We start from the raw sequence: 12,186 nt of genomic DNA, 5'->3' as shown, positions 1-12,186 counted from the left end.
CGCATTAAGGCTGAGCACGCTCCCACGTTTTCATTAAATGCCGACCCGTGGCGATGCGCCATGTGTCACGCCCGCTACCGCCGTACGGCTAACGTACAGGGTATTGATGTGATGTTTGACGATTTGAATTCAATAGTCTGATCTTTGCCTGATTTTTTGTGACCTACATCGGACGGCTCCGATCGGCCGGCCCCCAAGCTTATAAGCTCGTGCGTGTCGCCACCTTTGCGCATTTTGCCTTTGTGCTCTTTGGTGCTGCCTGCTTCGTGCTCCAGCGGCATTCCCCTACTAGTCCTCCAGCGACCTCCCCTCAGTAGATTTTCTCCGTCGACCTTTTGTTCGTAAGCTTTCCTCCCTATCGCATTGACCTCCAAGTTTTTTCGTCTTCTGGCGTCTGTCCTCCCCTGCCTTCTGAATTTTTCAGCGTTTGTGTTCCGGTGATAGCCCCGCCGGTAGGTTTTCTTCACATCTCCACCTTTCTTTGTTTTGTAATGGCAAGTTCTTCACAGCCTCTCGCCGGCATCCCGGGGCCCTGGTACATCTCTACTGAGTCCCGGTTCGACGCCGGTGGCGCTGAGAGTCTAAAAGCCGCTTTTGAGCTTCCTCCTGAATACAAAGTTCTTCTTCCTTCACCTTCCGATCGACTGAATTCTCCATCGCCCAGCTGTATTGTCTTCTTTCAAGATTATTTTACCGTCGGTCTGCGGTTTCCCATCCAACCCTTCTTTTCTTCCATGTGTAAATATTTTCGAGTCTCCCTTCATCAACTGGTGTCGAACTCCTTTCGGCTGTTGTGCGGGGTGGTGGTTTTTTTCACCTGCACGGCATCCCACTCACTCCCCGACTCTTCCATTACTTTTATTATTCCAAATCTTCTGAGCCGGGGACTTTCCTTTACCAAGCCTGAGTGTGCTTAGTTTTTTTTGATAAAATATTGACTTACAACAAACACTGGAAGGAGTACTTCTTTTTTGTGCGCTTTCCCGAGTGGTCGGACTTCCCAACAAACTAGCAGCTCGACGTGGCGGCTCAGCCTCCGTTGAAGAAGTATAAGAGCCGCTCGGACTACCTCAACCTAGCCTCCATGTTGGCCGGTCAAAAATACAACATCCACAAGTTGCTACTGGAGGTGTCCTGTATATCTTCGGCTTGAGTTCGATCCGCACCCGCTTCCGTTCAGCCTAGGTATGCGATCACTTTTCTCCTTTCTTTGATTCTAACTGATTTTTCTTCCTTTTGTGTAGCCGAAGTCATACTGCGCGCACATCTGGCCGACAAGGCGAAGCTCGCAGATGCCGCGATCAACGCGACCGCTGTCGAAGAATTTGGGAGCCGAGGTCTGCAGCCGGTCGGCTCGCAAGAGGAGCCGTAGGACGAGAGCAAGGAGGCTCCCGCTCTAGCAAGTGGTGGAGAGACCGGTGACTCCCAACCTACTTCCGAACGGTAGTCGGTCGTCGAGATTGAGGGGGCTTTGGGCTCAGCCTCCTCCGCCAAGCCACTGATTAGGCGCAAGAGGCGCCAGGCGAAGCCTTCGTCGCGCTCCGCTACTTTGGGGGTGCGGTTCGCCGAATGAGTCGAGACGTCGACCCCTGCTCCCGTCCAAGAGTCCATTGTCCCTGAGTCGTCAGATCAGACGCCCTCCCTATCTGGTCTGCCTCAGGGGACAGTTTGCGTGCCCCCGATGGCCTTCTTGCCACCAAAATCGAAGACCAAGAAGTCGCGCATTCCATCGGCTTCTTCATCACGACCGTCCTGGAGGGCTACTTCTGCACAGTCAGCCCCGAGTAGCCAGCGCCACATTACGGTGATTTTGCATCTGCCGATCGAGGAATGGCGTGAATCCAGCGTCGAGTCCCGAGCTCCGGAGCACCAGATCATCATCCAAGGGTCGTTCACCAAAATATGGGAATATGCCCGGGCCCGCGAGGCGGTGATGCCTCCGGAGGCACTCGTGGACAGCCACACCTAGATGTCTACTGGGTAAGTTTTATATTTGCATAGTTTACTTTTGATCAGCGCTTATATTCGCTTTGTTGTTGGCAGTACTAGGTGGAGAGCCTGGCCATGTGCCAAAGGCTCATAGTTCTGGAGGAAGAAGTGAAAAAAATGAAGGCGTCGAGCAACCAATTCTCCGCCGCTCAAGAACAAACCAACGCCGAGGTGGCCAAACTGCGGGCCGCTCTGGAGAAGAGAAACAAACTGCTCGAGGCTGAACGGGCCAAGAGCGCTGGGCAGGCCACGATGCTGGATCGGCTCAATAACTAGGTCACCACCTTCGATAATAAAATCACGTCAGCCAACGCTAGCAAGAATCGGGCCATCGAAGAACTCAAGCTAAAGAATAAGGAAGCCCGGGCCCTCGCCCAAAAACTTAAGGAAGTTGAGGACTTCCTGGTCGCCGAGCGGGACACCCGGTCGACCGAAGAAACAACCCTTCGAGGCCGACTCGCCTCTAAGGATACTACGCTGGCCACCGCCAAGGACGAGCTGGAGGCCTCCTGAGCAGCCTTGAAGACCTACCAAGAAGCCGAGTATAACTATTTCGAGTCTATGAAGAAGATTTACCTATTTAAGTTAGCTGCACCTCAATATGGTCTGGTCGAGCTTAATCCGAACGGATTTAGGATATCCTTAGCACATACCGCACATACTCAAGAAAAATAAAAAATATGAGTTGTTTGGCAGTCAAGTATTAAAGTAAATTCAAGTAACGAATTAGCCAAAAGTTTAGTTACATGGATTGCAGACACAAACACAGAGTTCTAGTGCATTGACTAGAGGAAAAGGGGGTACAAAGTGAATCAAAATAGTTGAGGAAACAAATCAGGCGGAGCATTATGATTTATCCTCTTGCGGTCAAGAAAATGGGCAAGGGGGGTCAGAAGTTAAATAACCACCTTCCTTTAATTGTTTCACAGCGACCTCCGTTCCGAGAAGAAGTGTTTTGCTAATAGAGCAAGCGATGGGCACATTGAACTCAAGTGTTTTGAGAAGAGAGGTCTTCTTCGCTTTGAATCGCTCATCTTCTCCAACCTGATAAGCTTTCAACTCCGCCCGGGCAGCTACTAGCTCGGCTGAAATACCCACCAGTTCAGACTCTTTGGTGGATAGCGAGAGCTGGGTGGTCACTAGGTCGGAGCGTAAAGTATCTCGTTCAGCATCTCGAACCACCAACTTAGAAACTTGAGCAGCTAACTCAGTGTTATGAGCAACCTTTTGTTCCTTTAGTTGAGAGGATAGGCAATTAGATTCTGTAGTTTTTTCATCTAGCTCTGCCTTCATATTTGCCTGGAGGGTCGTCTCTAATTGAAGTTTATCTTCAGAGGTGTCCAAGGGAGTCTCTAAGCTAATTGCCTTCTCAATTTCGATCTTCGCCAATCGCCGAGCCTCTTGGAGCTGAATTTCTAGCTTACTCAACCCCGCAGAGGAGGGAACCATAGCAACCTCAAAAATTTGTTGCTTCAGTGATTCGTTTTCCTGTGCCAGGGAGTACAATTGTTAGACAACACTCATCTCAATCGCCCAGCTCTAAAGGAAGGGACAAACAACATTAGGAACAATCAAGGTGAGAAGTGGTACGTTAAGATTCTTCACCTTGGTTTGTATGAAAGCATATCCATTTGCTAACTCCCTAGGAATTAGCTCATTGAGTTGGTTTCCATTGTCCTCCCAGGCCTCTATTAAATGACCCCTTAGAAGTATCTGGCCGGTCAGGGCAATTGAGGGAGAAGTTGTAGCCTTGGCAGATGGCACATCGAAAGCAGTTGAAAATTGATGGGGTCATCTTGGCACGATAGAGCCTGAAGGAGTCTTCACACAGGGAGATATGACGAAGGTGAGGTCTATCGATTCGTCCAACAAGGAGATCACCTCATGTGTTCAAGCGGGATCCAGTATGGGACTGGTTGAAGGAAGGGCGGATAGGGCGCTCAGAAGATTGCTCTTGTTCCTCCTCCTGGGTGAGCTCTTCCTAGGTGAGAGATACTTGAGAGGAAGGCTCTTCACTGAAGGGTACTTCGGCGGAAGGTGCTTGTCCTTCGGGGACCTGGACATGGACAAGCTTAAGCCTTTTGCGTCTCTTTAGGGGTGCACCCTCCCCCTCCGAAGGAGAACCCTCGGGCACTGAAATTGGAGCGGAAGGTAACTCCTCTGAGGTGCCAACTGCGCTGGACTCAGCCTCACCACCAGAAGGGGCTGTCAGTTGCAAACCTCATTCGGCCTGTAGCTCTTGCTCTTTAGCGCATATTTCTTCCTCTTCTAGGTCAATTGATTCATCGACTAGAGCATAGAAAATGACGTTCACTGCATAAAATAAAGATTACTTAGTGATAATACAATGTCCAAGTTATCAAAGCTTACCGAGAGAGTCGGGAAGCTTCTTTTGGATAGGACTCAAGCCAAACAAGTGCAAGAGACCTTCTCATAACCACTGGTGGATTTTAAAGTGTTGATTGCTTAGCTTGGGAAAATATGAGATATAAATGGCATCATGTTTGTAATTCCCTATGTTGGGAAGGGGAGGAAGTGAAGATTGTCATTTAGTTTGCTAAGAGGCGGGCTCAGGCATTTCAAGAAAAAAAGACCCGACTTCCAACCCTTGTTCGAAGAAGGCATGTCTTCGAAGAACACCGATTTAGGGTGAGAAAAGGAAAAACTCTCGGTTTTGATTTTTTGGGATAAGAAAACAGGAAGAAGTTTCAAGGTGTAGGGGGGAATGCTATATATAAACGAAATAACATGAATGTGCTGCATAGGACACAAATAGTATTTGAGGTGAACTATTGTAGAGGGATGCGAAAATACTGACTCACCACTGACAGGAATGGGGGAATAGGGAAACGAAGACCAACTGTTAACTGGTCTATAAAAAAGGTGATATGATTATTAGGAGGACAATGAGGATGGGAGTTAGGAGAAGACATAACAATTCGATAACTCTTGGTGATTTCATACCGAGCATAGATATAAGCTTTATAAGCGGTATCAAAATCTGAAAAGGTACGGTTATGGTATACCAAAGGACAAAGGATTCTTCTGCTGTGAGAAAACACGAAGTAGGGAGAGAGCGAAGGACTTACTGATGGCTACAAGGGATGGAAAGAAGAACCCCACTAGTGAAAGGTCGCCGGAGAAGAAACCAGGGAAGACGAAGAGCAAAGTGTTGAGAATAGGGGTTGTTTAAGATTTTTATAAAGTATAATTCAATTGTGGTCGTTGGATTGAAATGGAATGCAACGGATCGTTGATCTGTATGAAGAGAGAGATCGCTTATCTAAGCGAGGAGATGCGCGTGGCATCAACTCCATAAATAGACATTTATGATGAAGGTGACAATCAAATCATTTCGTTGTCCATGCACTTCTTTGCGCTCCCTCGATAATCTCTTTTGAATAACTAGCCACTGGCAAGTAGTGTTTTTTTTGCAAAAATCACTAAGTCCTCAAGACATAAAGGAGAGTGCAAATTCCCGAACAGTCGTAGTAAGAAGAGGTGGACAGGTGAAAGTAAGACTTGGGTTGAGTCAGTCGGCTACACCTCTTTCGACTAGATTTGAAGGGGAGACTAGTGATACGGGTTATGATGATCAGGCCCAAGGGATGACATGGCAGGTTAAGGTCAAGGTGATGTGGCGGTCAAAGTCAACGGAAGAAAAACATCCCTCATCTATCTTCATCAGTTACCCAGCATTAGGGCTCTCAGGTTTAGCCCGGTGAGATTACCAGCCGAGCGAATAAAGGCCAACCGACCCTTCAGCCGGTCAAACATATAGAGCCTAGTACTTTACTTAAGAGATAACACGTCCGGTCATTTAATAGCCTATCGGGTTTTGAGGCGGCCGCTGGGATGTCCGAGCCATCTCATAACTAACCAGCCATAGGAATGGTTAGAGTATGGGTTGGCCTCCTAGAGTATCATGGATTTCTCTATGTTCACCCGGCTAGATAAAAGGCCGGCCAACTTTGAGCCAACCAGCTTTGAAGTATTTATCCTCATATCACTACTCCGAAGGATTTCTAGTAAAGCATAGGTTGTCAGATGGACTTCCAGGAAGCATGGAGCATCATATTATTTCTCGAGCGAATTCCTAACATAATCAGGGCATTATAATATTCTCCAAACAAATGTCTCAATGCTGTACAAAACATAACTGAGCGGCTTAACGCTGAGACATGTATAAAGATGGCCGGCCTTATTGGCCGACCAAGATACAAGCAGTATAATACATAACAGAGAAGACTATACGGAATGTAACCGAGAAGCTTAATAGAGACGGTCGACCTTAAGGACTGGCCTGGATATACTTAGCAGACAATATCCTATCAACCTGTCAAGATAACACCTATATGTCAGAAAATATTATTCTGGAAACTTCTCTGGGGATCATCGTGTCTCCCATCTGCAAATCATTTATGGCAGCATATTCTTTCATCAACCTCAGCAATAATATAAGCTATAAATGACAAAAGGGGTATACATGTGGGTAAAAGAAAGATTCCTCGGATAATTATTACGTCTTACCTAACCAATTCTGACACACTTTGCCACCTCATGATTGCGGAAACTCTAAGAGGTGGTATATAAAGGGGGAGTTCTCTCCATGGTGAAGGTACGCTCTCTAACACTGCAACTCTACTCTCAGGCACACGCTCCTTACTGTTCTTCATTCACCCGTCTGGAATTGTACTGACTTGATCATCGGAAAGCCTTCGCCATGAGGGTTCCCTGATTTCTGAGCGTTGATGTTTTGTTGGCTTGTCTCCGTATGCGCAAGAGCAAAAGGAAACTTTTCCGTAAAGTAAAAGGTCTTCTACCAGTCAACCATCGATCCACCGTGCCCAATGCGTGATCTCTATAATTTTCAGACGGGATCATTGGCTAAAATATTCCTTAGTCATATTTCTATAATCTCTCACTCCTGACTAATTTTTATTTATCATAAAAATTTAAGTTTTTTAAAATTTTATTTTCCTAAAATTTTCATTTATAAATTTTGTGATAATAATTTCTCTATATTTTCATAATTTTCTACCTATTTTGCTTCTAGACATTTTCATTTTTAATTTTCTAAATTTATCATTTTAGTTCCTTAAATTTGATAAATCATATTTTACATTCTCACAAACTTTTTAAAAAATAAACTTTTTTTGAGCAAAAATTTATTATTTAATCACTTTCCTTTTAAGATTCTCATGAGTTTTTAAAATTTTTAAAATATCCATAAAATTTCTTTTAGTTGTAACTATTGAATCGAAATTTTATTTTAATTTAAAAATTTATCAATTTAAAGTTTGTTAAGTTGAAATAATAATCAATAAATCTATCTAACTACTGTGAAAGATTGAAACAATGTGCAAGTAAACCATCATAATCTTAATCACACTTACTGCAAATGATTCAACACTTGCATGAGTAATTTTCAATCTCATTTTCATCAACGATTAGGTATTCAACATTATTGCATTGCGTCGAGGATTATAATAATTTTCATATAATGAAAACAAAATAAGTGCATTATTTGTGTGATTACACTAAAAGCACAATCATAACATTGTTTCATTTGCAAAATATCACAAGAATATGGTTACTAAAAGCACCATGCTTACAATGAAAGCTCACAATTCTAATATGAAAACCTCTTATTGTTACATTCATCATAAACTTTATTTTTTTCTAAAAAAACTAATCATTCATTATTCTATTCAATCTTATCTTGACTGTCACATAAACTTTATCATAAAATTCATCGACCTTCTTAAAGTAAGAGTACCTCCATTTTTTCTTAAATAGCAGAAGAACAAACACACTCCACAATCCAACAAAATATCCAAGTGCGCTGCTCATGTAAATTGATAACATTGGCGACGACATTGTATGTTGTTTTCTTGTCGCATTGGTGTTGTTCCTATGAAAGCAACTCTTGTTTATTATGTCTCCACAAAGATAAGGATTGCCGATATAAATGGTTGCATCATCTAATGTTTGAAGCTGATTCCCAGAGGGAATGTTTCCAGATAGATTGTTGTGAGACAAGTTCAAATGACTCAGAGCATTTAGTTGTGACAAACTTTGAGGAATAATATTTGATAAATTATTAAAGGATAAATCCAGAGTTTCCAATGAACTCATTCTGCCGATGCTATCTGGGATCTTGCCTTTGAAGTTGTTTCTTGATAAATTCAAAGTGTAGAGTCCAGTAAGATATCCTAATTCTTCAGGAATCTCATCTATCAATTCATTGTTTGAAAGGTCTATACTCTTTACAAGATAAAGAATAGATGAAAAAGTAAGTTGGTATCCTTTTGTGACTAAAGTAATGCTTTCACTTCTACTGTCACTTTTGATTTCTTCTAGTATTACCATTTTTATTACCTCAAAGGAAGGAAGTTGTTCATCTGATGTTGAAATCATTGTGCTGAAATTTCCAAAGGAATGTGGTATTGACCCTGATAATTTATTATTTGCAAAGTCAACGATTTGTAGATCCCTCAAATATCCAAGTTGTGGATCAATGTTGCCAATGAACATATTTGAGGATAATCGAAGAATGCGTAGCTGCCTCCAACTTTGCTCAATCCACGAAGGAATATTTCCAGAAAACTTGTTGTCGCCAAGATCAACAACCAATAGCCAAGTGCAATTTTGCAGTGATAATGGAAGATTCCCTTTTAGAGTATTATTATTCAAGTGCAAGAACTCCAGTTCCATCAGGTTGCCAACAGAGCTTGGAATTTCTCCAAAGAGCATATTATTTCCCAAATTAATATATCCAAGACCTGAACCCTCCTTCCAACACTGGGGAATTTCTCCAAATATTTGGTTATTTGAAAAGTCGATGTGGCCAAGTGTACGAGAATTACAAATGTTAGATGGAATGCTTCCATTAATATGATTATGTGAGAGAATCAAATAATTTGATTGTGGTGTGAATAATGTTGGTGGTAGGGGGCCTAAAAATGCATTATCAGATAGATCTAGAAAAGTTAGGTTGGATGGCAAGTGAGGAATTGGACCTTGTAGTAAATTAGAACCCAAATTTAAATAATTTAATTTGGTCAAACTCTCTAGGGATACCGGCAAAATACCACTAATTTGATTATGGGAGAGATCTAAAATTTGAATGATGGAAAGAGAGTTCCAAAACCATTCAGGCAAGTTGTCCTCTATACTTGTATTGTACAAATCAATAACCATGATGGATTTTTGTGAACGAAGCCACGTAGGAAATCTAGGACCTAACTTACTGGAACCAAGGCTAATTAACTCTAATTGAAAAAGAGGGCTCCAATTGTGGTTTATTGCAATGGTAAGGAAGGGGTTATCAGACAAGATCAAGTCCTTTAGTTTGGTTAGGTTGGAAAGGTGAAACTCAGTAATATCACCCTCAAAGGAATTAACAGACAGCTGAAGAAGCTCTAAGTTGACTAGTTTCCCAATAGCATGTGGTATTAATCCAGAAAGTAAATTAGATTCAAGAGTTAATGTATTTAAAGCAGTTAAATTTCCTAACTCACTGGGTATTGGACCAATTAGTGAACAATTTCTAAGGTACAATGTTGATAGGCTTGATAGATTCATAATCCCCATTGGTAAAGAATTTCCAAGTAAATTGAAGCTGAGCTCGAGGTGCGTTAGATGCTTCAATTTCCATAACGTATCAGGTAGGGGACCAGAGATCAAATTCCAAGGAAGATCAAGATGTGTGAGGCTAATTAAGTTGCCAATTTCAACAGGCAACATTCCTCGAATTTCACACTCTGAAAGTTGAAGAGACGAGAGGCTTGTGAGATTCCACAACCAATTAGGAAAAGAAGAGGTGAAGATGTTCCCACTAAGATCAAGAGTTGTGAGAGAAGTGAAGTTGAGATGGAAATTGAGAGAAAGGGGGGTAATATTCATACTACAATATTGTAGATTTAATTGCCGGAGGGAAGGTAACATGTTGACTGTCGATACCCAATTATGGGAGACATCGCTGAGATTCAAAATGGACATGTCCAGATAGAACAAAGAAGAAAGGCCAGAGAGCCAATCTAGGCTGTGGACAGTTGTAGCAGAATAAGAATTATCATTTGAGCTGAGATCAAGATAACGAAGGTTAGTTAAATTTCCAAGATGAGGAGGAATGGTTCCATCAAAGTTGGAGCTAGAAAGATCAAGATACCTCAGTTTGTGAAGAGAACCAATAAGAGGTGGAATTTGGGTGCCCTCAAAGTCATTGTAACTTAGATTTAAGCTTTGCAAATGAGTTAAAGACAACAAGGATGGATGCAGCAGCTCACCCCTCAGAGTCTTTTCTTCATAATTAGTATTTGGATTTTGAAGGTTGAGTTCTGCCACCAGCACGCTGCCCGTCCTGTTCTGGCATACGACGCCAGTCCAAGCACAGCAGTCGTCTCCTTGGGCGCGCCAAGAAGACAAGCGGCCGGAAGGATCTTTGATGGCGGCTTTGAAAAGCAAGAGAGCATCCCTCTCCCTCTGCAAGCATCCCTTGCTGCTCATGAATCTCCCTTCTACTCCAGCGACCTCCGTAAGAAAGAAGGCGAGGCTGATGAGCCAGACAAGAAGAAGATAGAAGCAGCGGTGGGGGTGGTGTAGTGGCCTTGGCTCGGGGAAACGCCGGAGTGTGCTTCTCCAGGCCTCTGCCATAATCTTCAGTGTTGGTTTGCAGAAATGCAACGGCAATGGCCAAGTATTTATTGCAAGAATCCAATTGCATGTTGTGCTCTCTGGAAATTGGCATTAATCCATCAGCAAACTGCGAATGAATTACCGGTCGACTTCTTCTGTGGAAATTAGTTTCAGCTCGTGAGACGCCAACATTGACGAGCAGACTAAGTCAGGGACGAACACACAATGTGGTAGAGGTGAGTAGGCGACTGCAGAAAGAGGACAAATGAGATTGAGACTAATTCAAGAAGATGACTTGTGAGAGTTGAATTTGATATAGTATTAATAATATTAATAGATATGTAGATAAGATCACAAATGGTTTGCTTGCATAGTCGGTCAAATCCTTCACAATAAAATTATAAAAGAATATATAAGATGCTACAACATTTAGTCTGCACTGTTGTTACCATGACGTATATATAGGCATGTAGATTTATCGCACTTTAATTTTATTTATTATCAACTGGCTTTAGCACTCGTAGCATGTACATTAGTCTTTTCGGATGAATCTAGTGGTTAACGTATAAAATATTATCATCATGAGATCTGGGATTCGAATTTCGATAAAGCTAAAGTAATATCTCCCTTATGTACTATTCACTATTTTAAAGATTAGTAGTCGATCATGATTTATCTTCTCCATATTGATCCTAAAATAAATTGACAAAGATACGAGAACAAACGTATTTACTTTTTATCACAATATACACAATCAGACCACTGGGTGAGCTTCATTATTTCAAGTTGAAATATGTAGTCTGCTTAACAATTCCAATCCATGGGTCACTTTATTAATTAGCTAGGAAGATGGACTTTTTCGCTAAGAAATGTGTAGTAACGTCGCCCAAGGATCATAATTTTCTATACATAGATAATGAGACAGATGAGCCTTGATTAATTCCTCCTCGTCCTAATTAATTTTCATACGAGCACATAATTTGTTTTTACTTTTTATCAACCACAAGACAAAAGAAGATACAATATCCATGTGAAGATTCATAAGTAAACAAGAATTACTTTCGTGGGAAGACATTGTAAATTGATATGGTGTATAATAGTAGGGTCTAGTCGTTAAAAATCAAAAGGATGTGACAGTCAAAAGTTAAAAGATGTGATAGTCAGAAGGTAAAAAGATGTGACAGTCAATATATAGAGTAGGACCACCCTGAACCATCCGGTGTATAAAGTCAGGGCAGGGTCTACCGGTCAGGAAACCAGGTCTGCTGCAAGAAGCATGATCAGGACCAAGCTCGACCTGCCTTTACCGATCGGGTGTTCTCAAACTAGCCTATGTAAGTAGACTTGTCATTCTCGGTCAGATCTGAATCATAATGGCCGGCAAAGAGGGGCTTTGGCCGCGCCCTTCCATCTATCCAGTCTGTTTATCAGCACTTAGCAGATCGACCCTGGCTGTTTTGATTGCACCCGGGCAGGATAGAAGGTGATACGTGACAACAGGTCAGAGAATCATAACTACTTGTCAGAGAATATTTGCTGCATGTCAAGGAATATTCC

The 12,186-nt window shown here is 42.3% G+C and overlaps 1 protein-coding gene across 1 annotated transcript; it reads right to left on the bottom strand.

Annotated features, from left to right (window-relative positions):
• Positions 1–7,534: 7,534 nt before the first annotated feature.
• LOC122007123 (receptor-like protein EIX1) lies at positions 7,535–10,736 on the bottom strand. The gene has a single exon (XM_042562902.1). It carries the CDS (start codon positions 10,645–10,647, stop codon positions 7,681–7,683), a length of 2,967 nt encoding a protein of 988 aa, XP_042418836.1. The 5' UTR covers positions 10,648–10,736; the 3' UTR covers positions 7,535–7,680.
• Between the last annotated feature and the right edge of the window lie 1,450 nt (positions 10,737–12,186).

This window comes from Zingiber officinale, chromosome 7B, assembly GCF_018446385.1.
Source record: "Zingiber officinale cultivar Zhangliang chromosome 7B, Zo_v1.1, whole genome shotgun sequence".
Classification (NCBI taxonomy): domain Eukaryota; kingdom Viridiplantae; phylum Streptophyta; class Magnoliopsida; order Zingiberales; family Zingiberaceae; genus Zingiber; species Zingiber officinale.
The sequence above is the reverse complement of the archived record's forward strand: the minus strand, read 5'-3'. Positions and strand labels throughout refer to the sequence as shown.